The following is a 15,166-nucleotide window of genomic DNA, read 5'->3' as shown; positions in this document are numbered from 1 at the left end:
CTAATAAATTCAGTCCCACAGTAACTTTGTCATAAATGGGGAGGAGATTAAGAGAAAAAAAGCATTATAACTGACATCGAGGAACGATCCATTTAACAGACCAGACTGTTGACTCGCACACAGACAGAATAAACTACAAATGTGAGGGACAAAGTGCCAAGATTTAAGCCTCACACCAAGTGCCTTATAAAAAGAAAATAGTCTGTGGCCCTTCTGAATATTGTCTTCAGCACAGAGCTACTGGTTCCTGAAAAAAAGAAAGAAAGCTTCGACTAAAGGTCTCTTTGTGAGTTTCAGAATGTCTTTCTGCATTACTGCATACCTCAAGGCCTCATATATTCCAGATGTGCTGAATTGGCCTGGACTGAACCACCACCACCACACAACCCCCCCCTCCAAGCGCACACCTGCCCACCCGCACCACAACCAACTCTCCCGCCCCACTCCTTTCACAGCCGCCGCTTCACAGAAGCCCTGAAACACGGGCAATATCCCAAAACCATTAAAGACCCCAAATGAGTAGGCAGTGCCTTCTAAAAGCCTCTCCATCTCACAGGAGTTTGCGACGCAAGAAAAAGACATAAAATAAACCATATTCTAATGATAAGGATGGAAACCACAAGAGAGAGAAGGGAAGACAGTTCTCTCGTGCTGAAGGTACCAAAGCAGTTTCAGACTCTCAGCAGTCTTGTCTGGGGGGTAATTTGTCAGTCTCTCTGATTTTTAATGACATATCTCTCTGGCTGCGCTCGGTGACTCTGATATACTATCTGCCGTGTTAACAAGCTACAACTAACATGACAGAGAAGTGTGATTTCCCTCGAGGCAGCAAAACATGCACTGACACGAGAAACCTCTCATAACATCATTAAAGCAATTTAACTCGCAAACGTTCACACATTAGAATCTCAGCTCGTTTTCAGCTCGATGGACTCGACGTGTAATCCTTATCTCGTAACTCATCACACGCTCACAGTTTGTTTTAGTTCAGACTTGTGATTGATGTTTAAATCTGTGACATCCTGAGTGTCTGTGAAGCAGCATCCCGCGATGTCTCGAAGGTCTTTTTTTGTGTCACTGCCATCGACTGAGAGTTGGCAGCACAGGCAGTAATTAAAGTACACTGCAAAGCCTGTAAATGTTTGCAAGCACATCATGCAATTATGGTGAGTTTAAATATCAGTCAGAGTGAAGAAAGATGGGCAACCAGCAAGCCATGCAACTGTGGTATTTGCTTTAATGATCTTTTCATCTTTGGGGAGCTCTCTGCCATCTGCCCTCAGCTGGGTGGTTTCTCTATATATCACATGACTTAACAGCTATAGATGATGATGATGATGATGATGATGTTCCAAATGTGGTAGGTCTTAATCAACATATATCTCTTTTGGATATTTGATTAAAGGCTAATTTAAAGCTGCAGTGTGTAACATTTGGCTAGCCAACCACAGCATAGGGCAAATGTCGTCCATTCATTCTCACATTCACACCTACAGTCAACCTCTGCATGTTTTTGGACTGTGGGAGGGAACTGGAGAACCAGACTGGGTCTCAAACCCATGACCTTTTCCCTGTGAGGCACTGGTGCTCGCCACCCATGTGGTTAATGTTTGTACATACAAGTTATTTGTAAGCTGTGTCCTTAATCTGAAATGGGCTTTGTCAACTGATACAATCAGACCTGACCGTGTTTGTGTGGATACTGTAGGTGTGGAGACGTAGCCAGAAGCATTTACCACCACCAAACTGCTAACTGCAGTCGGTGTAGAATTATCTGAAATTTCCCTCAGGTGCTTGGAGGTGTTTTCCTACTCAGACTTTGTGCTTTACTCGAGCGATGTTGCTGTCGTGTCCATCTGTCTTGACATAAAACAAAGCACAGCTTCACCTGTGAGACACAGAGAGTCGTGTGGTGATGACAGACTTAATCTGCATTGTGTGAACTCATTTGACAATGATTTGAATGTAACAGACGTGGAATTGACTATGAAATATTAACAAATGTCCGTAAGATAGAAAGGTTTGTGAAATGAATTCACACGTTGCTGATCAGCTCTGTTTCTCAGTATAGCTGCATGTCATTCCCGCGTTTCACTCAGGAGGTGATTTGTTAGTCAAGACAGACGTAGGCAGCAGCAACATTGAGCTAATGAAGCAACATAGCCACAAAAACACAAAGACACACCCACAAAAACTTTCAGGATTGAATTCTACTGCTCAAAAAAACCCTGTGCATACTGTTGCTTTATGTCAGCTGAGATAGGCGCCAGCGCCCCTGTGACCTTCCCCTGTGACCTTCCCCAGTGACCTTCCCCCGTGACCTTCACGTGGAGGATAAAGCGGTAGAAGATGAGTGAGAGTGAAAAAAACTTCAGCACTCCTTCAGCCCCCACCCACCCCTGCACCGGTGCTGTATACAAACAAATGCTCCCTCAGTCAGGTCTGATTACTTGATTACTTGACTTGATGGATGATAAAAATCACCAACATTAGTTAAAGTTTTTAAATCAACATGATTTCTGTCACTTTAATGACAGAAGAAAACTCTTTAAAGGGTGAAAAATAACAACTGTATTTCCTATGAAAATATATTTCCATAAATATTTTAACGTAAGCGTCTCAGCAGATACATACAGCACTTGAATAGACAGTGAACTTGGCTGCAGTCACGTTACCCTGTGGATATCAGTGACTCCAGACAAAGGGAATATAATCGCAGACGTTAATGTGACCCACATATGTCTTTTTAAGCAGAGGAAAAATACCCCAGGTTTTTTTTCCTCTCCTTTTTTTCCATCAACGCCCCTTCATGGACTCAGTGGGATCCAAGATAATATGGAAAGACGGTGACTCCTCAGGAATTTCACTTCCAGAATTCCACAATATTTTGCCCCACTGTCTTTCAACATTTTCTTACATTCACCACAAAACCTACAGATGATTCACTTTTTTATTCTGTCAACAACAGCACAGCCCACAGCTCAGCAAACAAAACCACATTTTTTTCAAACTCTCAGTCCACAGTTGTTTTGAAAATAAAACTTAATTAACTCTCTATGAGAGTCTACTAATGCTTTAAATCTTGAATCGTTTCCAGAAAGAAAAGGGATGGAATGGAAACATTTAAGCACTGTGATGAGTTTAAACGTCTGTAATTATGTGACAAAGTGACAGATCCATCACTGCTCATTAATCATTGAACTCTCTCTCTCTCTCTCTCTCTCTCCCTCTCTGGCCACACCTGGGAGACAGAATGTCTTTTTTCCTGTAGACAAATCTAATTTAGCCAACAATTGTGATGAAATAATAAACACAATAAGTATAACAATACGTTTCAGGTGAGTAAACATACAGGTGTGATGACCGTTAAACCAACTTGGACGATGTGACATAATAGACTTGATTAATGTCCATTAGTGATTGCCTTTAAAAGATAAATGCCTCCATGATGATCATTGATAAGGTAAATGTGTACAGAGATGACATGAGCAGCCTCTCTCTGCCTTTAACTGCTAATAAAGTGGACAGCTCAGTTTTGGCCCCTCACACATGGACACCAGAGACTGAGATGAGCAGCAAACATGAGAAGTCTTACCTGCACTGGCTGTGGCAGCTTGCAGAATTAAAATGAATGAAACCAGTGCGGTGAGCGTTGAGTCCCATAGACAACTTTTCGTTTTCCACCTGGTGTTCCATCTTTGCATCTCCATGGTTGAGCGGGGCCCGCAGTTGTACAGAAACCGGGCTACCTTTTTTTTTTTCTAAAAAAAATAAATAAATAAAGGAAAATCTCTCCCTTCCACAATCCACAAAGAACGTGCTTATACTAGAGCTCCATGTGTGTCAAGTATAAAGATGCCTCTCACAGTCAGTCTGGGCCCTACAGGTCCGCTCCCCCTCAAGCCCAGCGCTCAGACTGATGCTGAAGGAAGAAGAAAAAAAAACAGAAGCGCAAATCACTCTGCTGCGCACCGTCAGGAGGCTGGACAAACACCGCAAAACTGAGCATGAACCGAGAGCACGAGACTGACACTGGAAAATCCTCCGTTCATCAAATCACCGGTCGGGAAAGTTGCGCGAGGACCCGCCCCCATGTGATCTGGAGTGATCTGCGTGAGCAGCAGCAGCAGCCTCTGGGGCAGCAGCAGCAGCAGCCCCTGGAGCAGCAGCAGCAGCAGCAGCAGCAGCAGCCTCTGGAGCAGCAGCAGCAGCAGCCTCTGGAGCAGCAGCAGCAGCCTCTGGAGCAGCAGCAGCAGCAGCAGCAGCAGCAGCAGCAGCAGCCTCTGGAGCAGCAGCAGCAGCCTCTGGAGCAGCAGCAGCATCACACTCCAGGACAAAAGTGTATCCTAACACAAAGCTCTCTGAACTTCCCGCGTTAACAAGTTAACTATGGGGGCTTCAGCCCATACTGCAGGAAGGGACCAGGGGGGAGGGAGGGAGGGGATGGGACTGAGAGGAGCATTACAGGATGAAGATAAAATAATGAGGATGAGTATGAAGAGAACTTCAAACGAAGATTAAAAAAAGACGGAGCAGATGAGAGAGCGGTCAGGTGGAGAACTTTGAGCTTTGATGAAGAACGTTGAGAAGAAGATGAGACTGAGGAGATGAGAGGAACTATGATAATCATCTTGGAACTTTGATAAAGAAGTTCAAACAATGATAAATAACTTAATAAACTGTAATAAAGAACTTTGATTAAGAACGGTAAACTCTGATAAAGAACTCTGAACCGTGATAAAGATCTTCAAACTTTGAATTATCTTTCTTCTGTCTCTACCTCACCTCCCTCTTGTCCTTTGTCTCCCCCCTTTCTGTCCCCTCTGTCCCTCATTTTTACTTTCACCCCAACCGGTCGAGGCAGATACTGGTTCTGTCAGAGGTTTCTTCTTCTGTTGTTTCTCTCCACTGACGCCTGGTGTTTGCTCATCGTGTGAATTGTTGGGTTTCTCTGCTCTCGATGATGTTGTCTATGTACAGTGCCTTGAAATAATGTATGTTGTGATTTGACGCTATACAAATAAAATTGAATTGAATTTCAAACAGTGATAAAGAACTTCAAACTTTGACAAAGAAGTGAACTCTCCACCCTAAAAACGTAGGTCTCAGTTCGCTTCAAATGAACCAAATGGAGAAAGCAGACTACAAAGCAGAGCATTGTGGGTAAACACAACCAAAACATATGCATGTGTATAACGATAGCGGATACACAGATACAGCGTATTCACATAAAACGATAGGATTTGATGCAGCTCCATGTTTTGCTCTGTTGCCCTGCTTTAACCAACATTCTTGTTCATTGTTGTCGTGTAATCAGTAATTCTTGATGCAGCGCCGCCTCAGGCGAGGAGGGGAATAGGTTATTCAAAAGGTTCTGTTAGTTCCACTGAAAGCAAACTCGGACCGTCTGAATGTTGCAGCCCTTAATTGAACTAAGTCGCCGCTCATACTGACTCTTGCGGACTGTTAGGTGTGAAAACGACCTAAGAACTAAAACCAAACTGTGACAAAGAACTTGGAACTGTGATATGAACTTTGAACTTGGATAAAGAACTTTATTTCTTCTTTATGGAAGCATAATAGTCATTATACACTTGGAGAATTGTCTTTGAAATTCATCAGCACAAATGGTTTGGTTTATAAACCACATTAGTCTTGATGACCACTCAAAGCTGCTGTACAGTTTTCACTCACCCATTCACACAGCACATTTTCTATCCCTCATCATCCACTCAAACACTGCCAGGAGCAACATGGATATCAGTTGTGATATCGGTATCGGACATGAAAAAAGTGATGTTGTGCTAGTTGTTATCGTCTGTTTGTATACAGTATGTATATTTCTGGTTTGTTGTTGTTGTTTTCTTGTCCATACATCCACTATTCCACTGACCTGCCTATAGGGACTAAAGCAATGGCTGTAATCTGGCATGTTTACATGTAGATGTTCATTAATGCCACAAATAAACAAACCAACATAAATAAATGGGGAAATAACGAGGAGCAGCTCAAAAATACACATCAGTCATATGTTAAAACCAGTCACCTCTTAAATGTTGCTGAATTTGACATGGAATCCCAAAGAGTCCATACATGTAAAACTGGCTGCTATAAAAGCAACGGCAGTCAAGAGGAAATGTTTTCCAGACTCCAGGAGTTTCCTTGAGAAGCTCATATTTTTTTTTTTCTTTTTTTCTTGTTGGATAGCAGGGCTCCTGAGGCCTGAACATAATTAATGGTTAAAGATGACTGGAACAAAGAATGGAAGCACAGGTGGTAGCTATATAGAGTCTAACCCTCTTGATTTGATTTTTCCATGTGTACAGATGAAGGATGGGTTCAACTGTACGATGGCAGCCATTGTCACGTGCAGCCAAACAGCATTTTGGCACATTTAGCAGATTTCAAAATGAATTCATAATAATAATGGGAATGATAGTTATTCAGAAAGCCTTTAAAGTTGTGCTTACAGGTCTGATTTATTACACATATGCGGCTGTGCTGAAGGGAAGGTGTTCCACATTTGATTTTTCAACTGGACCACAGCAAATACACTCAGGTTTGTGTTGCTATAAAGGATGTATACAGAGCTATGGTTTGAGCTAAATGTTGATGTGATATGCTCCTGTAGAAGTCTGGATGTTTGTGTCCAGTCAAGGACAATACATTACAATCATCAAGTCAGTGCAGTGGTTCTCAAACTTTTTAAGACCACCTGTGAAAATATTGACCTCTCAAAGAAACACCATAATCGCCAACGTTGAAATACAGCGGTGAAAATAGACCGAGGTAGAATTAATCCCAATCCCAAATCCCAACGGCCTCCTCCTCTTCTTCACATATACTTTCTATACACACACTGGTGTAGTGAAATTAGACTAATTCATTCATTTTTGTTTTTGTTATTTGTTTCATTTCCTACACTCTGGCCAAAATACCCTAGTAAATAAAGTAGAACAGTGTTACTGATTTTCCTCCACGAACCACTGGTGTAACACCAGAGAACCATGGATCGAGTGGAACGGCAACATCTTTGATTGGTGGTAAATTCTGTTACCATGGAAATGCTTACCACTGCTGTGAAGATCAGCTATGTTCCAGTTGGCAAGCGTAAATATAGATACAAGACATTAAGAACACCTGTTCAACTGCTCTTTGATTTAAGTAACTTTGAATGTTGCGTGGTTGATGGTGTCAGACAGACGAGAATGAGTATGAGAACTGCTGATCTGCTGGGATTCTCTCACACAATCATATCTAGTGTTTACAGAGAATGGTCCAAAAATAAAAAAAAACAACAACAAACAAAAAAAAAAGTGCATTTCTTTGATGCCAGAAATCAGAGGAAAGTGGGAATGATTCAAAATATAGGCAAGGCAACACTGAATCAAATGAGCACTTGTCACAACAAAGGTTTGCAGAGGACCATTTCTGAAGGCACAACAGATAAAACAGCAGAAGACCACACCATCACACCATGGAGCTAATCATCTGTAATCATTTCAAGCTGGAAATCAGTGGAAAGGGGTCATTTGTAGAGATAAGCCAATGCAATCCTCAGTATCGGTCACATGACTCACTATGCACAGACTGTACAAATGAAAATACAAATCAGCCAAATCATATTATGAGTTATTTATTTCTGGGAGAAGGACATTTGTTACACAGCTGGAGAATTATTTCTTTGAATTGGGCAGCAACAAATGTGTTGTGAACACATTTTCAAAAGTTGCTTAATGCCATCCCTAGTAATTTACAATGGTGTGTTTGCTTCAGTCTCTGAACCAAAAGGTTCATGGTCATTTATCTTAGCTGGTCGGACTAGTTACATGTTTAAATGTGATTCAGAAGAATATTATGAGATGTTAATGGAGAAAATGAATGGTAAATTCCTTTGGGAGCCTGAAGCATTTGAAAAGTGTGCAGTGCATTATATTACTGCCAGTAAAATGACATAAATAGCTGTGTTCAAATTTCATGGAGTACAGATGTAAATCTAACGGTGGCACCAGAGGAAAAGTCCAATCATGGTACATAAACATCTGGCCAAAGTCTTTTGGGAATAATTGACCACAACAACGAGCTATCAAAGGTAAACTGTTAACTCATGGAATTGCCATTTTTGTCTAATTCATGGCAATGTGTGTTTAAAAGGCTTGACTCAAATATGAAGTAGTGTGACTAGTTTTCTGATATAAGTTGTGTCTGTACTGTTTGCATTATTCATGTAATGAATGTGTTTGCAGAAGTAGGAACATTTTTTGAAAGCATCCAGGGCTCTTTAGTTTGACTCTCTGGTAGTTGGTTGACTTTTTTTGTCGGTCAGTTGTTTGGCAGAAAACGTCCGAACCCCTTGTTCATGTTTCAAACTGGGACTGAGGCCCAAAATGTTTGGTTTCATTTGACAAGCGTCGCCGTACTGGCAGACAACTGAACGTAAACGCTGAGCAACTAAAAGTAAAGTCTTCAGATTCAAAGGGGACTCGGACCTGCCGACTAAATGCAGCTCCTTTTTTTCTGGGAGATTCTACAGCAAGCGTTCAGCAAGCGTTCGAGCTGCTCCCTTTGTAGCTGGAAGCATATGATTACAACTGATGCATTTACTGCCAATGTGTACCAAGATGACATTGTATAATTATTCTATAATAAGTCCCTGCTCTATGCACAGTTCTGCCCAGAGCAGCTATAAAAACAAAAATGTCTTGACTTTATTTTCCTTCTAATCTGAGCACTTTCAAGTTTATAATAATACGGAATCTTGACGCTTTTCAGGAACAGTAGTAGTAGAAACTCTGCAGAATTACACGATTTTTACTTTAACATGGACATTCAGTGACTGCTGTTGTAGTCATTCATAAAAATGTGCACTGCAGGTGATTTGATTTTGTTCTAAAACACTAAGCAGTGAAGAGGAAAACGTCTGTTTACTAAATGTACAGTGGCATATTTCATGTGACGGTATGATGACTTTATTCACTTGCTTCCTCCACGTAGTCAGCCAACCTGGGAGCCATGAACCCAAATCTTCCAGTTGAATGAAGCAGCTGTCCATCAATAGGCCTAAAAATACATCAAGAACAAACCTACAACCAGCTTTTCTGAGCTCAAACGTCCTTTAAGTCAAGCCCGACTTTCAAGGAGTTCCTTATTACAGTGAATTATCCAGCTAGAAGGCCCTATGTGGCTGGATGGGGGTGGAGAGGGATGCATACTAGACACTGCAGACCGCATAACCACTGAGTGGAATGTATGTTTGTCTGGGCCTGCTTATTATAGGTGCATGTGGTACCCAGACAGCCTCACCTAGTGGGAGATCATTAGGGGGCGTGGGAAGGTGGGCTTTCACTACTACACACGTATGTACAAAAGTGACATTTGCTGACATTACGCTGGAGCAGAGACAGTAGAACTGCCACGCACCACTGGGTCAGTCAGTCAGTCCTAACTCCAGATAAACAACTTTTTTATGTTTACTGTTTGTCTGTTGTGTTATAGTTTAACAATCTTTTTTTAACCCAGCCCTTGACTGGAACCGATTTGAACTGGCAACCCTGCAGTTACAAGCCCAATTCTCTTCCATTTGACCATCAGCTGCCACCATGTATCAATTGTAGTGGTTGAAATGTAGCTTTATGCAAACTTTTTCAACTACTACTACACTACTTTTTTTCAGAAAAGATTATTAAAAATGTTTTAGAGCTTTAAATACACCAAACATGTCAATGTTGTGTCTCATACTCGCTTAAATAGCATTTTAAAACTATGGCAGGTGCATTGTGTTCAATGTTCAGGTTGACTTCCATTCTGCTTTATGTTACACAATAATGTAGAAAAGCTGTAAAAGCAGCAAAGCGCCACTCATGTAAAAAGCACCTGAGAAAGGACTTTACAGTTTCATTCAGTATATCCCTCCATGTAGAGTTATAGATGAATCCTCTTGGAACTATACATGTGTTAGATGTCATGACTGTCTAGATGCAGTAGATGGTGACATAGTTAAGTCGGAACCAAAGTTAGCGTGGCTAACGATTATCAAAAAAAAAAGTTGAAATTGTTGCATATTTACATATTAATCCATTTAACTATGAGAGCACAGCACAGTACAGCAAAGGATGTAACTTCCAGTGAGCAGTGAGGTCGGCATATATCATCCCAATGCTCAGCCTCCAAACACAGGAGTGACACTGATGAGAAGAGGCCATCCTATTTCCATGTCTCCTGTCAAGTGTGTGTGATGAATGCTTTTCCTCTCAGCAGTAAACACTGTTATGGTGAGCTGAGTGAAGAGGTCTGTGATAATCTAAACATGCCCCGAGCTTCTCGTATTTCATGAGCTAAAGTCTCTCTGAGCCCTGTTTGCAGCCGTCGGCAGTAAAAGGACAGTCTGACACTGAACGTGGAGGCTGACACAGACAGACGGACACACAGACAGACAGACACACAGAAACCAATTAGCATGTCATACAGCGTTAAACAAGAATGACAGTAAAGTGCGTGCAAATCATAATATCACATTTACAATGTTTGTGTTTCTAAAACAATATAAAGTTCACAATTAAAACATATTTAAGAACCAAAATGAATCCATTAATAAAAAACAAACACTAACACTACTTGATTACTTTACATGGTGGGATACATGACATCATCTGGAGGGTCCCATATGGCCTGCACGCCACGTCTTTAAGAACTCTAGATTCTCGACTTCATGCATGATACACGTGAAGTAAAGAATTGTGGACAAATGGCTAAAAACCGTTCAGTCTTCGGTTCAGGATTTTCTGGGTGCGTTAGTTTAGGGTTAGGGTTAACCCAAACCCTAACCCTAACCACAGTTTACCCACAGACTGCACCTGCTAAACTACTGTATCTGGTTTGCTAGCTGAGATGACACACCTTGATGCAAACATGCAAACTAAAGTAGCTAAAGATAAGGAAATGAAGTAAAGAAAAACAGAGGACCGCTATGAGGCTGCAGTACCACTGATGGCCACAGAGAGCAGGACCGAGCCACACAGCTCGGTGCTTGTATACTGTACAGTAGAGTGGTGCAGATGTGGCGTCTCTACATGTGTCATGAATAGAACTAAAGCTGTATCACCTGCTTTAATGGGGACCAAACCTAAATGTAAACACTAAGCAACTGTTTTACTCGTTCAGATTTGTCAAGTATGGATCGATCTGACACCTCTGACTCTGCGGTGACAAAGTCAGTGTTACATGCACTTAAAGTACAGTTAAAAAGTGACTAATGAGAATCAGACACTGCAGAGAAATGACAGTGAATACGAGAAAAAGAGCAAAAGACAGAGGACTTAGAGACACATGTGCACTGAAGATGCCTGAAGTCATGAACTGTACTGGATATTTGGAGGCAATGAATGTTCCTCAGTGCTCCTTTTTGTTGTTGTGGTCAAACATAAATCTCAGTGTCCTCTTTGATGCTGTGCAGGAAAATGTTTATTCAGAGAATTCAGTTACAGTCGGACTCTGTGACAATAGCACTTGTTTCAACTAAGACGATTCTCACAAACATTCTAATGTGTGTGTGTGTGTGAAGGAAGATCCTCTTCAGACCGAGACAAAGAGAGGGAGAGATGACATCTGGGAATTAGAGGGCTAAGTTTGAGGAAGTAAACAGTAAATCCCCTAACTCACCACATGTGACATGTGACTAGTGTGCACCATCCAGCTGGAATTATCAATGACTTTCATACCTCATGAAATGAGATTATAGTCTTTTAGATTATTACACGTTTGTCTACAGCTACATTATTCTGCCTTTGTTAGCGATCCAGATGAGATCGCTTCACAGATCGTCCTCTACATGGACATACCATATTTACCATACCATACCATCTGTTCACTCCTGCCCACTGCTCCTGCACCCGGCCTGTGTGTTCACTACTGCTGTGAAAGGATAGGTCAAAGGTCGAATTTACTTGGTGTGTGTTGTCATTTGAATCCAAGTCAGGGCAGTTGTAGGAGATTTCAAAAGAAGTGATACAAACGGTCTTGAATGGTAACCTCCAAGGAAGGCATCCTCTAAATTGCGATGCCACAACTGCACTGGGCAAATATTTGATGACAATAATCAAAGATTTTCAGACCCAGATTATTTGCAATGTTCAGTCTGGTTATGTCAGACATTTTATTCAGGAAAAATCAAATGGAAAAAGCCAAATGTTATTTGGACAGTAGACTGTATTTCTGGTTTGCAAGAAACAAGGTTGTGTTTATAATAAAGGTCAGGTTGGATAGTTTTTGTTGGCAGTTTTCTGATATGCAGAGAATCTAGCTGCTATGCACAACTCCAATCTGTCCAAGTCAGCAAATGCTAATCTGAACATTTATCTGTCGCAGATATTTAAATCTCTGGGTTTATAATAATAATAAAAATAATAATAATAATAATAATGATAATACATTACATAGTTTTCCTTACAACCATGCGATTAGCAGACGTCTTGTGCCTTTATTAAGCATTAGAGCATGAATGACATTAAAACAGTGCACATCCTCCTTTGCTCATATGAGGTATAACCAAACAGGAACTGGCTTCTCTGGCTTCTGCCGCTTAGCTTTTGTAACAGTAAAACAAAACATCCATGTAACAGCTTTAGGATAAACTTGTAAAAGTTAAATAAATAAAGTTGTCCTGTAAAGCTGTTCAGGGTCAGTGGGAATACTTTAGCAGTGAGGCGACAGGTTTTTCTTTCCACTGATCTGCTGAGGACTGCGGCCATCGCTCACACTTTAGTGACTAAGCAAATGTCTGTTGGCCAACATTTTATTGCAACAGCCAGGTATATTCCTTCTGACATCTTAATGACTGGGTAGGCAAGAAAGGGGTTTCCAGTCACTGGGGAGACTCCTTTTCCAAGCAGCCATCAGCCTTTTAAGATAACACTTCCTCACCAACACATAGAGGCATATTTATTGAATCCAGCTGTGCGCTCAACAGTGTTTGGTATTTGGCTAATTGAGATTTTTTAGCAGCTATTGAAGCTGTGTGGACAAAATGCTCTAATGAACTCTTCAAGGGGACACTAACGTTACTGGACTGAGCACTGGGAATGAAACCAGTAATAATTTGAGTTCCGGGTACCTCTTAAATCTGCCTGGAAACCTGCTTTGACTTGTTGTTTTTTTTCTTTCTCATGAAAGGGTGGTCGTGCTTTTCATTATGTGAATAAATGAAAGTATGATCCAATGAATCAAACCCAGACAACGAAAAACTAATAAATAGACATCTGACTCATCAGATAAACTGGCACAATCTGGACGACTCATCAAATAACTAAATGGTTTCACACACATCCAAACATGATCTGCTTTGTTCCAATTGGAGAAACTCTATAATGGGCAAAGACTAGGACTGACATTTCATGACTTAAAGGGAAAAACCTGGCTACTTAGAAAATATAAAAGTACACACACACACACATATATATATATATATATATATATATATATATATATATATATATATCTTACTCTATCTTACACCCAGTACTAAGTGCAGCACAGCACAAATGTAATTACTAGTTTCCAACCAACACAGTTGACATTTCACACCCATTTGCTATCGACACGTTCTGTAGATAGCAAATGCACTTGTTCCCATCAATGTGCCCATGGGTGTGTTGGTCTTAAAATAAGGTGTGGTTGGGTGCATTGTTAGCACATTGCTATCTTGAGGCAGCACAAAGCCTCTGTGCCATTGACCAACAAAAACCTGCACACTCTGCTGGTTATAGCAGAGCAGTACGTGATATCTCTAATATCCTGTCAACTTATTTAGAGACAAATGACGTTTATGTCCATATGCACTTTCCATTGCTGTTAAAGTCTAGTTTGCTGCACTTTGTTGTGAGTGAATTATTCCAACATCCCCTGAGTTTGATTGGCTGTTTATCACAATGTATTACTAAGTATGAGCCATGCAGTTACATTGAGCCTGGTCCGACATGTTGGTGTCAAATTCCACCTTCCAGCCACAGAAGAGTCGAACAGAAGCTTAGATGAAATGTGGGTTTCCCCGGGTTTTGCCGGGTTTCATATTCTATGCAATTTATGTCAATTGAAAGAAAACCCATTCCATCAACATCCAGGAGATTTACAGTGTAACATTATGGAAATGATCCTGATGCGTGATAATGGACACTGTCTATCCATTAGAGTCAGACAGAGGCTTGTTGCGTGAATGGGGTGAAGTCTGCCATCTCTGATTACCTTGTTTGTGTTTGGATTACTGAAAATGTGATTCAGCGGTTTGGATTGGTCCAGTGGAACATTACAGTACATCCTTAGGAAGGTCTGAGCATTGTTTGTGGCATGGTGTGTGTTGCATAACATTGCCATGAGTGTCTTTTGGACATAAATGAGGGCACATGACATGATTTAAGAAGGTGTGATGCTGAACTACGTGTGCCAATGCCAATTAACCCAAAATATGCCAGCGGCAGCAAGGACCATCTGGCTGAGGCGCTGAGTCATCTGTTACTTGGTAAGCAAACTGACCAGCAAGTATGTAAATGTTTTATTTTACATTTAATTAAATTTTTTTTATACATATTTCATTAATTATAACTCTCTTCAATCATACCTAGAATGCTCATAGCCGGTCAGATTTACTGTTTCCTGTATTTGAAGATGATCAAGCACTTCTGCCTGGCAATGATCTTTCCTCGTTGTTTTTTTTTACACTGCCAAAATCTGGCTGGCTTCAGACTAGACGATAAAAAAGGTTTGAATGAACAACATGTCTAAAATAAAAATGAATGTTTGTTTAATTATCTCCCCATTCGGAACATAGCAGTTTGGACACCCCTGGATCTGTTGCTATTCCTCTCTCCAATGATCCAGGTACATTATAGGTTTGAGTAGAGGCTAAATAATATGATCGCCTCCACATTAAGGTCAAAAGTTAAAATCCATTGAAAAAAACATGACAGTGATTATTTCCTAAATTCAGAAGAAGTTTTTTCCCTCATGAAATGATCTGCTTTAATCCACATTTGTTCATGTTTAGCCTTCGTAAGACAACGTTTTCACTCTGTCAACATACATTTCTCCCACCACACATACTGTAGTAGTTGGTGCACAGTAATTCCAGTAGCTTTGTGTTTATATTTCACTGACCTCAAACAAACACAGGAATAAA

General features: G+C 40.8%; 1 protein-coding gene across 2 annotated transcripts in view; it reads right to left on the bottom strand.

Moving 5' to 3' along the window:
- LOC122775789 (collagen alpha-1(XI) chain-like) overlaps positions 1-3,953 on the bottom strand; it is a 93,198-nt gene extending 89,245 nt beyond the window's left edge. For both annotated transcript variants that reach the window (XM_044035967.1, XM_044035976.1), the window contains exon 1: positions 3,596-3,953. In XM_044035967.1, the coding sequence (XP_043891902.1) occupies positions 3,596-3,710 (115 nt within the window). In that variant the 5' untranslated portion in view covers positions 3,711-3,953. The remainder of the gene's footprint in view (positions 1-3,595) is intronic.
- Between the last annotated feature and the right edge of the window lie 11,213 nt (positions 3,954-15,166).

This window comes from Solea senegalensis, linkage group LG1 (assembly GCF_019176455.1).
Source record: "Solea senegalensis isolate Sse05_10M linkage group LG1, IFAPA_SoseM_1, whole genome shotgun sequence".
Classification (NCBI taxonomy): Eukaryota; Metazoa; Chordata; class Actinopteri; order Pleuronectiformes; family Soleidae; genus Solea; species Solea senegalensis.
This window is presented reverse-complemented; position numbering and strand designations above follow the sequence as displayed.